Source organism: Mauremys mutica, chromosome 1 (assembly GCF_020497125.1).
Source record: "Mauremys mutica isolate MM-2020 ecotype Southern chromosome 1, ASM2049712v1, whole genome shotgun sequence".
Classification (NCBI taxonomy): Eukaryota; Metazoa; Chordata; order Testudines; family Geoemydidae; genus Mauremys; species Mauremys mutica.
The window spans coordinates 73,661,914-73,675,633 of NC_059072.1; the positions used below are offsets into that span (position 1 = coordinate 73,661,914).

The window sequence follows — 13,720 nt, forward strand, 5'->3', positions numbered from 1 at the left end:
ATTGATTCACACAGAGTTAAAAATATAGTTTCAGTGTCGTTTTAATTTACTGTTTATCATAAAACACTTTCAAGAGGCGGTCTGCTTTCTGTCTCCACTTTCAGCATTACACAGTACTAATGGTACTATAATCTGGCAACTGTAATGGCAGAATTCCTGTCTTTTAGAAGTCAGAGAGATATGGATCACATTAAAAATTAAACATGAACTGAGTTTATAACACTGCACCCTGACACTGTGTGTGCAAAAGAGAAGCAATCTGTTGTGATATTTTTCACAAGAATAAGATGTGATGGGTCCATAATACTTATAAATTGCAACTCTCTCTCTACGTCTAAATGTTTCCAACTCTCATCAATCCTTTATGGTATTTCCATACACCAGCAGTGCAAGGTGAACTGTTCTTTGTAGTCTGCAGACTGATTACTCTCATTGGCCCCAGCTACACTACAGCTCGAACCAAATCTGGGGATCTGTTGTAGATATGACTGTCTTCCAGTTTGGCAATGCAGTTCAGAACTGTAGGATCTCTGAAAGTGGGCTAAAGTCTTGGACACAGTTGCAATGAGGTCCCTGATTCGATTATGGCTGTAGTGTTGCTGGGGCATTAGACATAACTCACAATCTACCAAAGTATTAGTAGAAAGTACATTTAAGAATTCAACATTTCTAATGATGGTAAAATAAACTGCTAAATACAGTGGGACAAGTGGAAAAATGGGACAATGCTACAATCCTAAAACTGTTCAAGATACAAAAATGAATCCAGATGGGGATTCCCCCAAACAAAAAAAGTGAGTGAAATTAAAAGGCATGCTACAGATTCTGAATACTTAAATAGCAGTAGAATCTTATTGTATTTTTGTTTGATTTTCTTAATGGCCACTTTAAACGCCATCTCTCTGTTGTTGTTGTTTCCTTTATATGACACCTTACTCATTTTGATAGATCTGCCCAGAGGAGGACAATTCTATTTAACAGCAACTTTTGAGGTTTCAAAATTTGGTTTTGTTCATCACTGGAACAAAAGCAAAACCTTTCGAATGTTGAATATAAAACAGAATTTGTCAGAATGTCTTTATTTGGAATAAAACCTTGGGCCATTTGATTCAGGAAGGTTTTCCAGGTACAGGGCTTGTGGGGGAGGTGGAAGGGGGAGAGGAGGGAAAGAGATTGAGACTCAGAGATTGGATCTCGTCTGACCAGAGAGCTAGAAACTCATTCTATAGCCTGAGCGAGAGGGCACTGGACTGGCATGTAGGAGACCTACGCTTATGTCCCTGCTTTGCCTGAATCAGATTCTCCCCTTCCCAGGCCACTGCCGAGACCCCAGGCTATAGACCGTGAGTGTCTCTCTCTCTCTCTGGTTGGAAGTGACCAGAGAGCCTCAGTGATCCAAGAAACCTTGGTGATGAAAACTTTGTCAAAATCAATATGTCTCCTCAAAACATTACAATTTTGACTTAGAAGATATTGGATTGGATTCCCTGTGTCCTGAGCTGGTTTAATCTGGAGGCAATGTATGCAGGCTTTGATAAAGGGAATTGTAGATGCATCTCATTTTAGTATCCCTGGCTTCTGACCTGTTGATTGGTATCAACTGCTGCTGTGTCTCACAGAGGAAATGCACCTGTTTCACTCTTTTTGCACATTTAAGAGCATGAAGTAAATGTGATACATAGTGCTTAGAGCAGGACAATGGGAATCAGAAAACCTGGGGTGTCTTCCCTCTAACCTTGTTGCTTGGCCTTGAGCATCTGTTTCCTTATCTGTGGAATGCTGTTCTATTATATACTGGTTCTTATGTCTCCCTCTTCACCATAGTCTCTGGTACCTTCCAACAGTGCGTTAAGTGATGTGACTAGCATCGGTCCCATGTGGTTTGTTCTTTCTCTCATCTTCTCTCCAAGGGGGAGTTGTGTGTGTAGTGCGGTGTTTTGTTTTGGTAGGATTTTTCTTTTGAAGGGGCGGGTGGGGAACAGGAGAGATTATTATACCCGCTTTCCCCAAAATATATAGAGAGGTCTTTAAATAAAATGTATTAAAGAAGTGCCAAAACCAAACAAATCCTCATAGTAAGAAATCTGCCTTTGACTCCTTATGAAGTTACCACAACTATATTTCCTGGAAAACTAGACATTTCCTGTTAATTCATTTTAGAATTTAAGTATGGTATAAAAGGTAAACTGAAATTTAAAATAATTTTGTAAAGATTCCAAACTACTAACTGAATATATCTTATAGTAAGTACGTTTAACTTGTTTGGAAAATAATTTTAATATTTCATTCGAGGGGTTCCTCGGCTTTTGTGTTGACAGAAAAACCTTTGTTCTGGTGGAAAATGATTCTGTTCGATGTTTTTCTGAAGTAGGTGAATATACAGAAGACATTGCTGTATTTGCAAACAGTTGGTCTGTACAAACCCCAGATGATGCAATTTGTGTGACTACTGCCTCAGATTTTTCTAGTCCATGTTCGACTGACACAGAGTCCTCCGAGGTAACTTGGTCAGTGTACATTTTCATATTAGATGCATTATAGTTATTCACCTTCTCTAGCCTGTTTTATGTATTTCCATTAACAATAATTTTATAATAAAGTGCCCAGCCCTTCCCAAACCAAAGCACTTATTGCTCTGCACAGACCTAAAATTCAACACACATGAAAAAATCATAAATGATTGATTTTAAAACTAGATAAAATATTTTAAAAGGCAAATGCTGTGGCACCCAGTGAATAAATCATATTTTCTAACCAGTTATATAGGTGCATAAGAAATGAAATATAGTCATCTGCATGTTCTTTATTGATAATACATGAGACTCTTTAGAGTCCTAAAGGACTTTCACAGAAAGTGCCTGATACTGATCTCACACTGGTGAAGATCAGGATTAACTCCGCTGTTGTCAATGGAACTATACCAGTGTTAGAGAACATGAGGGGGAACAGCATAAATAAGATCAGAATCAGGAAAACTATAGTGAGTATATCAAGCTTGTAGAGAAGAGGTTGGTCCAAAGCAAAACGCTGGCTCTAAACACTGAAACATTGGGAATGAGAAGATTTAGATCAGGCCTGTCATTAATGTAGGGACCTTTCCTAAGAATTTCTGAAGAACTGTATATGATGAAATTAAAAGAACAAGGGATTGTTGGCCTACTTACAGTTATTTACTGCCACATTGGACTGTGGGTTTAATTCCCAGCCCTGATGCCTTACCCCTCCCTTCATTATCTGAGGAGTTTAAAGTACTGCAGAGGAAACATGCTCAGCTCCTGGGTGGAAGAGGATGCTTTTTGTCACTTTGGCCAGTTTAGCTGTAGCATTGAGGGGCTATAGAAGAAATTCAGTCCAGTCAAAACTGGTTTGGGAAGAATAGTGACTGTGATATAATGGGCGAGTAAGTGGAGATAGGAGAAAATGGGGGAATCGTCTTGTTTTAAAAGGAATGTAATAGACACCCAATGGGGAAAACAAAAGTAAAAAGAATAATATTTGTATCATGAAGTATATGATAGCTGTTATTTAACTGACTTTTTTTTTAAAAATGCACAGGCCATATTCTTCAAATGCCAAATACTCCTACAGTTTCCTTTTCTCAGCTGTCATGAAAGCATAGACCCTTATTCGTATATTTCTAGCTGCATGAATGACCTTTGCAGGTAAGAACGATGGTGTTCTTTAAACATTTATTTTCATTCTTTGAAATATTAAACAATAGCCAGACTGGTTTTAGATAGTGGAGTTTTTTAGTACAATTTTATTTTAGTAAAGTAATTTCCTCTCCACATTCCCCCAATTTCACCTCCCATTGTTTCTCTGTTTGATCCCAATAGTCGCTACAGTCTTAATAAACAGTGAGTCAAATTCAAACCTGGCATAAAAGTTGCTACTTTCATAGACAACAATGAGTGTTGTACCCTCTAATGCTACAGATAAATTCAATCCATTATTTCTCCCTTCATTTCAGAGGTGTTTTTTTTTTTTAGTCTTGTTTGCTAATACCTCCTGCATTTCCAACAGTGCTGGTTTCTGTTAGACCTTGTGAGATCATTTGAATTAGAAGTGATTATCCCCTCATGTGTACTGAAATTGAATAATTGACCAAGCAATATACCTCAGATTTTTCAATAAAAAAGATATCACTAACAAATAATCTTAGTGACATCACTATCCATGTTATTTGTTTATATCTTTTACTACTTTATTTACTTTCTGATTTCCTATTTATTTATTTAAGTGGGTACAGAAGGTGATCAGTGCAATGAATTGAAGGAACTCTTGCTTCCATTATACTTCAATATGTGACAAATGACTGGTTTTTTATTTTCTCTTGTGCTTCACAACGGAGATAGCAAGATACAGGTTTACTAGCGTCATAGAGTTTAAAACCAGAAGGGACCACTCGATCATCTAATCTGACCTCCTATAGACCACTGGCCACCAAAACACCTGCACACTAAACCCAACAACCAAAATTAGACCGAAGTAGACATAGGAGACTAGACGATTATGTGTTACACACAGACAATAAGAAGTAACAAGGTGAACCAGTGCCTGGGGCCCCCTGCAATGGCAGGGAAATGATTAGGTGAGAGAGACCTTGGGTCTAAAAATGTTTTCACTGAAGCCAGTGGAAAAACTCCCATTGACTTCAATGGGAGCAGAAGTCAGGCAGGATCTGAATCTTATTTGTAATGCCTATTTACATTTCAGGGACTTAGTGCACCTTCTCTTTTACAATGGAGAACAATGGAAAGCAAACTTTCAGGACGGCATTGAGTTAATAAGGCAATATGCAGGAGGCTTTGATTAAAAAAACCCAACACACATTCACACCTGTGATGTGAATGGTGTGAATATTCAAAACTTTGAGTGAAGTTTCTGTGTTCCAAGATCTCATTAATTTAGGCTTATGTTGTTTATAAAAGAGAACTCTCATCTTGTGGCTTAGTGTCAGGTTAAGAAGTTCCTTCTGGTGCCATAGTTTATATGCCAAGTCACTCTTTCTATTAAGACTCATTTAATTGGATTAGATGAGGCAAGATGGAGAGAGACTGATCACTGTGGAGTTTTGAAATGGTGACTTTGTAACAGGTATGTTGAAAGCACCAAAACACACACAATGCGATATAGTCTTAAAACAACTAATTTTGGAAGCTTAATCTTGTGCTGAAAGACAAATAAAGCCCGAGACTATGTATTATAACCTTGCCTATCTCAGAGATGTCTTGTTATGACTAATCTATTTTGGTACAAAGTCCTTCACAGTGAACATCCGTTAACTTCTCACTTCAAAAAAAAGTGACTGTCCCCGGAATACCTGAGCACAACCCAAATATTAATGAATGTATCCTTTGAGCAACCTAATGAGGGAGGGAATATTATCCCCATTTTGCAGATAGGGAAGGGAGGTACAGAGGGTGACTTTGACCAAGGCCACACAAGAAGTCTGTGACAAAGCCAGCAGTAAGACCCAGATTTCCATATTTGCAGGCCATTGTCTTCAGCACAAGACCACCCTTCCTCTCCCAAATTGTTTCTATTAATGAGCATTGCTAATCTTTTGTAATAAATGTTACTCATTCTTTGTTGTAACATTAAAATAAAGCAAAAATCTTTTGTTGGGTCAAATGGTAAAAAATACAAAAGCATAATCAGTATCCCTAGTTTCTTTTTTAAGTGATGCTATTTAAAGCCTCAAAAACTGTAACCCCTTTTAACTGTGAAAGGCCAACTCTGTGGAGAGTTCTGTAATGTCACGTAGCAGATATTTATATGACTATTCAATTTAGGATTTAGTGATGACAGGATTATTTTACCACTTCAGAGTGGATGATGATGAAACTTACTGCCGAGCAGTGACAGAGTATGCTAGAGCATGCTCACATGCAGGCTACCCCATACGGGACTGGAGGGAGGATTTTCCTGCCTGTAGTAAGTATCAACTTTTTAATATTTATAATGTTTTGTTAATTTTTCCACATACACTAAAATAGCAGATTCAACATAATACACAAAGTAAGCAAAAAGGATTAGGATTAAAGGAGGGGAAGGAAAGATCTATCTATCTTCAGGGTCAACCTTAATCAGGGACCTCTAACAAGTCCAAATTACTTGGAATTTTTCGGAATGCCAGTTGTTGTTTAGCTGCGAGGTCAGCCTTATCACTGAGCCAGGCATCGATGTTTGGTAGGGATCGACTCTTCCATTTTTGCAGGATTAATTATTTTAGTGACCAAAGCTGCATATTGGAGCCATACCACTAGGTAACCTCCAGGTACAGTAACTCCTCACTTAACATCCTCCCGCTTAACGTTGCTTCGAAGTTACGTCGCTGCTCCATTAGGGAACATACATACTTGTGCAATACTCCCTTATAACGTCGTTTGGCTGACTTTACAAGGGAGAATTGAACAAGTTCCTCTTCTCCGCCTCCAAACAGTTGTTTGGCAGTGCTTAGGACTTTCTGAGAGAGAAGCGAGCAGGCAGGGCCACCTGGAACACGGGGGCTTTAGGGTTTGCGGGGCCCGGTGAGCATGGGCCAGAGGACTCAGGAGGAGCAGGGGCAGCCACGCAGCCAGTGGCTGGAGAGAAGTAGCGTTTTCCCCTTCAAAGCCAGCTGGAGAGAAGTGGCCTGCAGCCCCCAAAGCCCCTGCATTCTGAGTGGCCCTGCCTGCTGGGGTCGGGGGCAGCTCCCAGAATTGTGGCTCCCAGAATCACGACCACGGGAGCAGTGCCGTGCTGTGCAGAGCCACCTGCACACCCCCTGCACCAAACAGGAGCTGCCCCAGATAAGTGCTCTGCACCTCCTGTCTGCCCCAGCCCTGAACCTCCTCCTGAACTCCCACCCTGAGCACCCTCCCACACCCTAATTCCCTTCCAGACCCTGCAGCCCCAGCCCTGAGCCCCAGGGGTAAGCCAGGGGCACCTTTCCATCACAGGACAGTATATAATGCCTTTTGTCTGCCCCTCCCAAATTTCCTTGGAACCTAACCCCTGTCATTTACATTAAATCTAATGGGAAAATTGGATTCATTTAACTGTCTCTATCCCCCAGCCTGGAACAGTACCTGGCCTGATGGTGCCCGGGGGGAAAAGGGGATGGGATGGGATGGTCCTTGCTGGCTTAATGGAGGAACCTTAGCTGCTGCTGTCTGCTGTGGTGACCTGCACACGGGAGCTGCGGCCACTCTGGCACTGGCTGCTGCAGCGATGTGGCGGCTCTGGTGCCTCCCTGCTGGGGCTGCTGCTGCTACCGAGGGGATGCCCCATGCCAGCTCCTGTTCCCCCTCACCATTCCCATATCCCGTTCTATTCCCCATCGCACCCAACTTCCCCTCCCCACTGCCCCCTGACCTATCCCTTTCTCTTCCCCTGCCCTACTTCTCTCTTCCCCACTGTCTCTTCTCCCCATCTCCCTCCCCTCAAACCCGCCCTGCCCCCAGTAGGCACTCACTCTTGTACGGGAAACAGATTGGGCACTAGGACCCAGGAGGGTGGCATCCAGCTGCCGAGCTAGCAACCTGGAGCAGCTGCTCACTTCTGCTCCCCATCCTTTGGGGGAGGCACAGTTTGGGACGGACAGAACCTTCCCCCCCCCTCCCCCGTAGGCCGAGCAAAGCAAGCCCTGCCGGGCAGCTCAGTACTTGTTGAAATCGGGAGGGGGGGGAGTGGCACATGACCTCATGTGCCCCCCCACACCTTACCTCTGTTTGGGGGGGCAATGCCCCTCCTGCATCCCTTCAAACTACACCCATGGTCTGTGTGGGGACCACTATATTTGGAAATGTGTCTTTTGGTGAATAAGCTGTAGTTTCAGGTCTATAGTTGCTTTTTTAATGTTAGGTACAATTGTATTCCATTGAGTTGGAGATAGTAATAATTGGATACAAAACTAAAGCATATTTAAGATTTTTAGAAATGTTATATTCTAACATGCAGTGTTGCTGTGGCCATGATGGTCCCAGGATATTAGAAAGACAAGGTGGGTGAGGTAATATCTTTTACTAGACCAACTTCTGTTGGTGAGAGAGACAAGCTTTCAAGCTACACAGAGCTCTGCTTCAGGTCTGGGAAATGTACTCGAGTATAACAGCTAAATACAAGGTGGAACAGATTGTTTAGCATAAGTAGTTAACACATATTTCAGGGGACCATTTAAGGTGAAGAGGCCCAATTAACATCTCTCCAGTCATAGGGGAAAATAGAATAGAGGCACTGGATTTATGGTTTATTACAGCATTCTATAAGCCCCCACTTAATTCCCCTTCCCGTTATGACTGGAGAGGGGTTAATGGGCTTTTAAAAGTAGATTTATGTTACAATAATGAACTATACCAGAAACATTGCACAACTATTTATTTGGTAAGGTGCGTTGTGTTTCAAAAAAAATGACTGACGAAGGTTTTCTAACTTATAAAGGAAGCATAATGCACTAATGTCCAGTGTAACTTGTACACGTTTTAGCTGAAAAGTGTGAAGACAGTTTTGTCCATCGGGATTGCATTAGTTGTTGCCCCCCAACCTGCACATTTGAAAAGGATTGTCTTGGCAGCAACCTCCATTGCTTAGATGGCTGTTACTGTCCAGATGGTAAGTATCTAATATTGTCACAGGACATATTAACGTTAAACTAATGCCTGACAACACAACTATAGTGTCATAGACTGCTTAAAATTAAAAATCAGAAAAAATGAATATTTTACATACATAAGCTTCTATTTTAGTTTAATATATCCATACTTTCTTTCCTCCTGCTAATGTTTTATGCATTGGTTGTATTATTATAGAATCATAGAATATTAGGGTTGGAAGGGACCTCAGGAGGTCATCTAGTCCAACCCCCTGCTCAAAGCAGGACCAATCCCCAGACAGAATTTTACCTCAGTTCCCTAAATGGCCCCCTCAAGGATTGAACTCACAACTATGGGTTTAGCAGGCCAATGCTCAAACCACTGAATTATCCCTTCTTCTAAAAGTTCATTCAAAATACAGTGCAACTGTGAATCAGACCATATCAGTTAAAACTTGGGTGATCTCTTGGGTGAGCTATACAAATTAAAAAGCTGCATGAGTTTTAACTAGCGATTCTGAATTTTTCCTAATTGTTTTGAGTTTTTTAAATAGGGCAGACATTTTATGCTGTGTTCAGGAAAATTATCTTCCTTAAAGTTAGACTCAACAAAAGACAAGATGTTGGACTGCAGGGAACAGCTCTGCAATGGACTGTGTGATCCCACCAGTCTTTTCCATTTCAAATTTGTATGGTTCTATGGGATCATTGGGGGTATTGTACATGGCATGCACATTTAGGGTGAAATTCAAGCTGCTTCAAAAGACCTGCTCAAAGACCTCCCCCACAATGCCCTCTCTCCCCCCGTAAGTCCCTTTAAACTAGTAAGTGGTGCAACTTGAGTGGACACCTTGCTTTGGGGTGAATTTCATTCAGTGCTTAATTTGTAATGAAAGAGCTCAAGCAATTAGGTGCTGGTCTCAAACAATTTTTTTACATTCCTTACTGATGCAGCGAGCCCTGAGGTGCCAGAGCTTTGAACTGCCAAGCCTAGAAGTGCCAGGACTCATCCCTGGCACAAATTAAACACTGATTTCACCCTTTCGCTGAATTGAACTTTTATGCTGCAGAGTGAACAGTGGAGCACAAGGATGGCCCAGCAGTTGAGGCACTGGTCTGGGATGTGGGAGATTCAGATCAATTCCCTGCTGTACCATGGACATCCTGTGTGACCTTGGGCGAGTCACTTAGGGCAGGTCTATGCTACAGGGTTAAGTTGACCGAAGTTACGCAACTCCAGCTACATGAATAACGTAGCTGGAGTCAACATATCTTAGGTTGACTTATTGCAGTGTCTGTACCACACTGGGTCAATGGGAGAAACTCTCCCATTGACTTACCTTATGCTTCTTGTTCTGGTGGAGTACTGGAGTCTTCGGGATAGTGATTGGTGGTCAATTTAGCAGGTCTTCACTAGGTGACCCACTAGGTGACCCAGCGTCGATCCACGGTAAGTGTAGACATGCCCTTAGTCTCTTTGTAGCCCAGTTAGGGTGGCAACTCATGCATTCCAATACTTCCAGGAACAGCATGGTCCCACCACCTTCCTGACACTGTCCCTTGGTGTGCTGTGCATGTGAGGTCACACCATGTAGAGCAGTGGTTCTCAACTTTTTTCTTTCTGAGCCCCTCCCCGCACCTCTACATGCTATAAAAACTCCACGGCCTACCTGTGCTACACTAACTGTTTTTCTGCATATCCAGTAGATTAAAAGACAGGGCTGGTGCTAGGGGTAGCAAGCAGGGAAATTGCCCAGGGCCCCAGGCAGCCCTGTGAAGTTAAGTTGGTTGGGCTTGGGCTTCAGACCCAGGCAGCAGACCTTGGGCTTCTGCTTTCTGCCCTGGGCCCCAGTGAGTCTAATGCTGGCCCTGCTCTCTGGTTTATTTTGACGGACCCCTTGAAATCTGCTTGTGGCCCCCTAGCAGGCCCCGAACCTCTGGTTGAGACCCACTGACATAGAGGACACCATTTGAAAGGGTGAGCCACCCTGCCCCCACTGGTGCAACTGTGCATGAATGGTCATGGTGGGGTGGGGTGGGGGTGGGGATGGCGTGGCACACTCTTCAAAATGGCGCCCTGCATCCATGATTTCAGATAAAATCATGCCTGGTTTTGTCTCAGTACTGGATAGGGGACAAACCATTTAGAATCTGGACGGTCTGGTTTAAAACTGGACAAATGGCCTACTTTGCCTCAGTTCTCCATCTGTACAATGGGGGTCATGGAGAGGAGACAGGCGCTCTGGGATAAAACCACCCACTGAAATATCATGAAAATGGGGTCCCTATGACCAAGTGAACATATAGAGTGAACAGCAGACCCCTAATATTCCTATCTTGTTTTCAGTCCTTTTTTTTTTTTTAAACAAAAATAGGTCTCGTTATGGACAATGGAACTTGTATCTCTGTGTCAAATTGTCCTTGTATTTATCATGGGAAAGCCTTCTCTGCCGGCTCAAAAATTGAACAAGAATGCAGTCAGTGGTATGTTACCTCTAATCCACTCTTTCCTTTTTCATGTATCTGCTTGCCTATATTTAATTCATTGTAGGATGTTTACCAAGTTACATTACATTTTTCAAGGCTATTCTATATCTGTATCTATAATCCATGTTCTGTATCTAACTAGAATACAGAGAAAATGTACCCCTAAATGAAGTATAAATTTGTGACATGTCTGAAGACTTACAAAATCAATTTTTTTCTAAAAACCGGAACAAAAAGCATGTTCTGTCTTTTTGTGCTTTATTTAGTACTTGTACTGGTGGCGTTTGGAACTGCACTGAACATGACTGTCCAGGTAACTGCATTTTAATTATTCCTATCACCAGTATAGGGATCACCAGCGATCTGGGGGTCATAGTGGATCACAAGCTAAATATGAGTCAACAGTGTAACTCTGTTGCAAAAAAAGCAAACAGCATTCTGGGTTGTATTAGCAGGAATGTTGTAACCAAGCCATGAGAAGTAATTCTTCCACTTTACTTCGCACTGATTAGACCTCAACTGGAGTACTGTGTCCAGTTTTGGGTGCCACATTTCAGGAAAGATGTGCACAAATTGGAGAAAGTGCCGAGAAGAGCAACAAAAATGATTAAAGGTCGAGAAAACATGACCTATGAGGGAAGATTGAAAAAATTGGGTTTGTTTAGTCTGGAGAACTTAACAGTTTTCAAGTACATAAAAGGTTATTTCAAGGAGGAGTGAGAAAAATTGTTCTCCTTAACCTCTGAGGATAGAACAAGAAGCAATGGGCTTAAATTGCAGTAAGGGCAGTTTAGGTTGGAAATTGGAAAAACTTCCCAACTCTCAGGGAGGTTAAGCACTGGAATAAATTGCCTAGAGAAGTTGTGGAATCTCAATCATTGGAGATTTTTAAGAGCAGGTTAGACAAACACCTAGACCAGGAAGGTCTAGATAATACTTAGTTCTGCCATGAGTGCAGGGGACTGCATTAGATGACCTCTTGAGGTCCCTTCCAGTCCTATGATTCTATACTGAATATGTGGCCCAGAAGCTGCAAAAGATAAGAGAAACAGATATGCTTTAGGGGTTTAGGGATGATAATAAGCAAACAGGAAAGATTAAATAATTGGATGCAAAGAGCAATGATTAGACCACTGGTGTGCTCATTATTTGACCATATCATCCTACTGTTACCTTACGCTTCCCTCAATCTTTTTGTTGTATCCATCTGTTGTCTCTTGTCTTCATGTTCTTCAGGGCAGGTACCATCTTTCTATTGTGCTTTACAGTGCCTAGCACAATGGGTCCATGATTGGAGCATCTAGATATTATCATAATACAAACAGTGATAAGAGCACATCATCCTGGTGCTGAGCTTTCTCTGCATAGAGCAAGAAGTTAATTTAAAGATAATAGGCCTCATTTTTAAGGCCTCCATTGCTTTGGACAAAGTTATTCAACACCTATTCAATAACTCTTGTACCTCAGGGACCAAGATCTCCTTTGACAGTTACATTTCATAGAAATAAAACTCAAAATCAGGAGGTTAAATTCATGAAAGTGGAACAGAGCTTTCCAGGCAACTGTCTCTAGACTATGGCACTCCTGGTGGAAGGATAAGAATGACTACCTACCTAACCTCCTTCAGCATGCAATGCACGACTCATTGCCTTTTAATCTATCCTTCCCAAAACAGCAACAACTAAGAAAGGGAAAATAAAAGAGAGAAACATGCTCTCTCTGTCTCTGTCTCTCTCTAACATGCAGAGAAAAGAGGAGGAAAAGTATTCCAGGAACCTCACAGGAGATAGTTGGGTGTGTGTGTGTGCAGAATATAATCTTCTTGTTGGGCTTTGTCTTGCATTAATTCTTCTTATTTTGAAGGGGGAGAGCATGGTGACGTGTGCCTGATTAGAACCTAGGGATGCTGCACATGTAAAACTGCATTTGATGAGGTGGTTTCTGATGGAAATGTAAGATGTGATACTTCGCATGCACTAAATGTGGCACCAGCCATCATGATAGCTAGATAGATTTAAACTAGGCAGGATAATGTGCTTGAGAATATATGGTAGGGAAATGTTCCTGCATTGCCTCTTTTCCATCTCTGACTCTATGATATGGCTCTGTGCAAATGAACTTTCCTATTTATTGAACATTGTTCTTTCTCTCAAGCTGAGTGCACCATCGTAGGTGACTCTCATTTTACAACATTTGATGGTCGTCATTATACCTTTCTTGGGATTTGTCAGTATATTCTGGTAAAAGGCACCGGGAAAGACAAATTCACAATCACTTTACAGAAAGCTCCATGTGGTCAGGTAAGCTCACACTTGAATTTGAGATGATAAATGGGTACATAAAAATAGCAGGTAATCTTACATAGCCAGCCAATGTAAATTAACCAGGCATGCTTACTAGTAATAATATCAGAAATAAAATTGAAACAGTTTTGCTTCTTTTTACACTGAGGAGCTAACTATAGTTTGATCATGATCTGTGTGTTACCACTATTGCCCTTTGTAAAATTAATTGCTGCCTTTCTGGGATTAAGTCAACAGACCTTTTCATTCATGCATGATTACACAGGTATCCACATATTTGGTTACAGCCTGAGCAGGTGTCTTAGACAGAAAAACACTCTTACTGAAGAACTGATAGGTTTAATATACTGCCAGC

General features: G+C 41.6%; 1 protein-coding gene across 1 annotated transcript in view; it reads left to right on the forward strand.

The window, feature by feature from the left end:
• The window catches only part of OTOGL (otogelin like), a 133,362-nt gene that overhangs the window by 10,442 nt on the left and 109,200 nt on the right, over positions 1-13,720 (forward strand). Inside the window, exons 9-15 of the mRNA XM_045032935.1 lie at positions 2,372-2,499; positions 3,556-3,662; positions 5,831-5,937; positions 8,470-8,595; positions 10,951-11,059; positions 11,329-11,375; positions 13,217-13,362. Coding sequence (XP_044888870.1) covers positions 2,372-2,499; positions 3,556-3,662; positions 5,831-5,937; positions 8,470-8,595; positions 10,951-11,059; positions 11,329-11,375; positions 13,217-13,362 — 770 coding nt within the window. The remainder of the gene's footprint in view (positions 1-2,371; positions 2,500-3,555; positions 3,663-5,830; positions 5,938-8,469; positions 8,596-10,950; positions 11,060-11,328; positions 11,376-13,216; positions 13,363-13,720) is intronic.